The 3,716-nt window shown below is 44.2% G+C and overlaps 1 protein-coding gene across 1 annotated transcript; it reads left to right on the top strand.

Annotated features, from left to right (window-relative positions):
* The first annotated feature begins 379 nt into the window (after positions 1–379).
* LOC149427325 (uncharacterized) lies at positions 380–2,757 on the top strand. Its single transcript, XM_089668124.1, has one exon. It carries the CDS (start codon positions 698–700, stop codon positions 2,411–2,413), a length of 1,716 nt encoding a protein of 571 aa, XP_089524250.1. The 5' UTR covers positions 380–697; the 3' UTR covers positions 2,414–2,757.
* Positions 2,758–3,716: the final 959 nt, after the last annotated feature.

Here is a 3,716-nt window from a genome sequence, read left to right as displayed (position 1 = left end):
AACATAAGAATTTGGGAAGATGATCCAGGGGTCCCCCCACCCCCAAAAGTCACTCCCGTCACACTGTTATTTCCATAGTAAAGGCCTGTAAACTTCATTAGAACCATTATTAGAGCAAAAAGCCCCTGTACCAAAATCTGACAAAGCCGAACACTGCTTCTGACTTATTGCACGGTTTATATGTGCTGAAAATGTATCCCAATGCTCTGAATAGGTCCAAAGAATGAATGAAATTGTACCAACCAATAGAAATAATAGGGCTCCCTAAAAAATTAAATACAAAAACTTCAAACTTGACTATTTTTTAAATTTAATAATGAACGTTAAAAGAAAGAGAAGAACTTTACTATAGTTAAATTTCCATTGCTTTATCTCTCTATAGGTGGATTGACGAACCAGGTTTTTGGTCAGGTTGGTCTTCATAGTCACTCTGGTGCCAAGTCCATGGTGGTGCTCTTAGAGACTGAGAGGCTTTACTGGAGGATTCATGCTGAAGACAAGCCATCGTGTTCTAAATTTCATGATTGCTTTGGATCCTCTTCAACATTGATCCAGCCTCAGAGGACAACAGGAGAGAAGTCATTTCAGGGTTCTGGAAGTGACAACGGCTTTAAGTCAAACCCAAGTGAGAGAACCTATATCTCGTTTGGAGTGGAACAGTGCTTTTACGGCAAAATCAGACCTAACTAAATACCAGATGGAACGCATAGAAGGGCAGCCTTTTCTGGGTTCAGAATGCATCATAGCTTTTACATTGCAACCGAACCTTGGACATGAGATAGTTCACACTAAAGTGAAGAGGTATTTTTGTTCTAAATGTGGCAAAGCTTTTGCCGTAAAGTCAAAACTTATCACACACGAGAGGGTTCACACTGGGAAAAAGCCATTTCAGTGTTCCAAATGCGGCAAAGCTCTCAGTACAAAGGCAAACCTTATCACACACGAGAGGGGTCATACAGGAGAGAAGCCATTTCAATGTTCTGAATGTGGCAAAGCTTTTACATCAAAGGCACAGCTTACCAGTCATAAATTGGTCCACACTGAAGGCAAACTGTTTCAGTGTTCCGAATGTGACAAAGCCTTTCTAAGGAAGTCCTATCTCCGGAGACATAAGATGGTTCACACAAACACGTTTCAGTGTTCCGAATGTGACATGGCTTTCAAAACAAAGTCGCAGCTTATCAGACACCAAAGAGCTCACACCGGAGAGAAGCCATATCCATGCCCAAAATGTGATAAAGCTTTTACACAGAAAGCACGTCTCATTATACACCAAACGGTTCACACCGGAGAGAACCTCCATCAGTGTTCTGACTGTGGCAAAGCTTTCGCATGGAAGTCGGCTCTTATCGTGCACCAGAAGGCTCACCATTTAAAAAAGCCATATTATTGTTCCGAATGTGGCAAAGCTTTTACAGCCAAGTCACTGTTTATCCTACACCGGAGGATCCATACTAGAGAGAAGCCGTATCAGTGTACGGAGTGTAACAAAGCTTTTTCATGGAAATCAAACCTCATCACCCACCGAAGAGTCCACAATGGAGAAAAGCCATATCGCTGTTCGGAATGTAACAAACATTTTAGAGAGAAGTCCAACCTTATTATGCACCAGAGGGTCCACACTGGAGAGAAGCCATATCAGTGTTCTGAATGTAACAAGGCTTTTAGGGTGAAATCTATGCTGCTCAGGCACGAGAGGGTCCACACGGGGGTGAAGCCATTTCAATGTTCCAAATGTAATAAAGCTTTTACATTGAAGGGAAACCTTATCATGCATGAAAGGATTCACACCGGAGAGAAGCCGTACAAGTGTTCTGAATGTGACAGAGCTTTTACGGGGAAGGCTGAGCTTATCATACACGAGAGGAGCCACACCGGGGAGAAGCCGTATCGGTGTCCTGAATGTGACAAAGCTTTTAAAAGTAAGTCCGATCTCGCCAATCACAAGAGGGTTCACACCGGAGAGAGGCCGTATCCGTGTTCTGGGTGTGACAAAGCATTTGCAAGGAGGTCAAACCTTGTCAAACACCAGATGATTCACACGAGAGAGAAACCATTTCAGTGTTCCGAATGCGGTAAAGCTTTTATAGTGATGTCAGGTCTTCTCAGACATAAGAAGGTTCACGCTGGAGGAAAACCGTACATAGAGAAGCCTTTTCAGTGTTCTGAATGTGACAAAGCTTTCGCCCAGAAGACACATCTCATCAGACACGAGAAGCTTCACACCGGAGAGAAGCCGTTTCAGTGTTTTAAATGTCATAAAGCTTTTATACAGAAGACACACCTTGCCCGACACCTGAAGGTTCACGCTGGAGATAAATCATGTTCTGAATTCGACAAAGCTTATCGGGCACTGGAGGGTTCATCCTCAGCTGCAGTAAAGGAGGAGACTCTAGGAGAAGGATGGTATTAAAGGGGTAGCAGCTATGAAATTGTTGGGGTGTCACAGAAGTTTCACACCCCATGCCATCCAGAAATCTAGTAGAAAGGTACAATGATACTTTGAAAAACACACTTGCTACTTTTCATGAGCGAACAGGAATGTAATGGAAGGATGCATCGAGTTTATCGCCTTTGTCCATGATGCACACACCTAGGGAAACAGAATATTATACCGTTTGAGGAGATACTTTCTTGGCAAGCTTCAATGGCTGAACTGTGCTTCTCTTAAAGATTCTTTTTTTTGTTGTTGCTAATGAAGTTTTGACTGAACATGTAATTTGTTTGCATCATACATTAAACGATCTGGGTTCCCAAGTCTTTTCTTTGTGTCAGATCCCTGGCTAATAAATTAATAACTTTCCCTCTCTGGCTAAAGAACATGCAGCATTTTGCCAAGCCTCTGCAGTCAAGCTTGAGGGCTCCGAAATAAAGCTGTCCATCAAAATTCAGCTGGTTTAGCAGGGACTGGATGAATTTTGATCAGTGTGTGGGGCTATCTTGAGAGAAGTTTGATCTTTGACTTCTGTCAAAAGCACATGTTGGAAAATGTTTCTTGATTAGCCACTGAGAAGTGTATTCTGACAGCAGAGGGTGCTGCTGTCGGTACATAAAGTCCCAGTGTGGAGGAGGCCTTCATCCTCATTGGTGTGGTTGGAGGAATCTCAGCCAGAAAAAAAAAACCTCACCATGTATGGCCAGCTGCAGACCATCTGGTCATGCCTCCCTTTTCAAAAAGGTTCCCCTTCTCCTATATGACAACAGCAATCGAGGTAGGTCTGTGCCTGGGACACTCTCTGGTGAAAAAGCTGCTTCCTATGTATCACATACAGTGCCTGGTAAAGACTGGAATGCTGTGGATGCCTCTATTGCACCTCCTGCCCAAAACTCATGAAGGTGGAGATAGAGCGTGAAGGCATGGAGTGGCAGGAGTTGCTGGCTGGTGATGTCCACCCTTTAGGTGAGTAGAGCTGGTAGGTGCAGTCCTTTTGGACAGGATTCTGAAGCAGCTTGGCAGCAGTACAGAAGATGGAGCCAGGGCAGGAAGCCAGGCAGCAGACCGTGACAGCCAGCCAGCTCGGGACCAAATCAGACAGAGGCAGGCCAAGTCCAGGAGGCAGGACAAAGTCAGTAACAGCTAGGCAAAGCAGTACGGGATCAGAAGACAAAGAAAAGTCCAGTAAACAGTCTGGGGTTAGAATAGTCAAATAGGGCAGAGGGGAAGTCCAAGGAAAAGCCAGGCCATAGACAGGTAAGTAAGTGCAATGGAAAAACAG

Source organism: Staurois parvus, unplaced genomic scaffold (genome assembly GCF_062004578.1).
Source record: "Staurois parvus isolate SC_StPar_1 unplaced genomic scaffold, SC_StPar_1.0 ptg003870l, whole genome shotgun sequence".
NCBI classification, from domain to species: domain Eukaryota; kingdom Metazoa; phylum Chordata; class Amphibia; order Anura; family Ranidae; genus Staurois; species Staurois parvus.
Note: the sequence above shows the minus strand (reverse complement) of the source record. Positions and strands in the feature narration are given on the sequence as shown.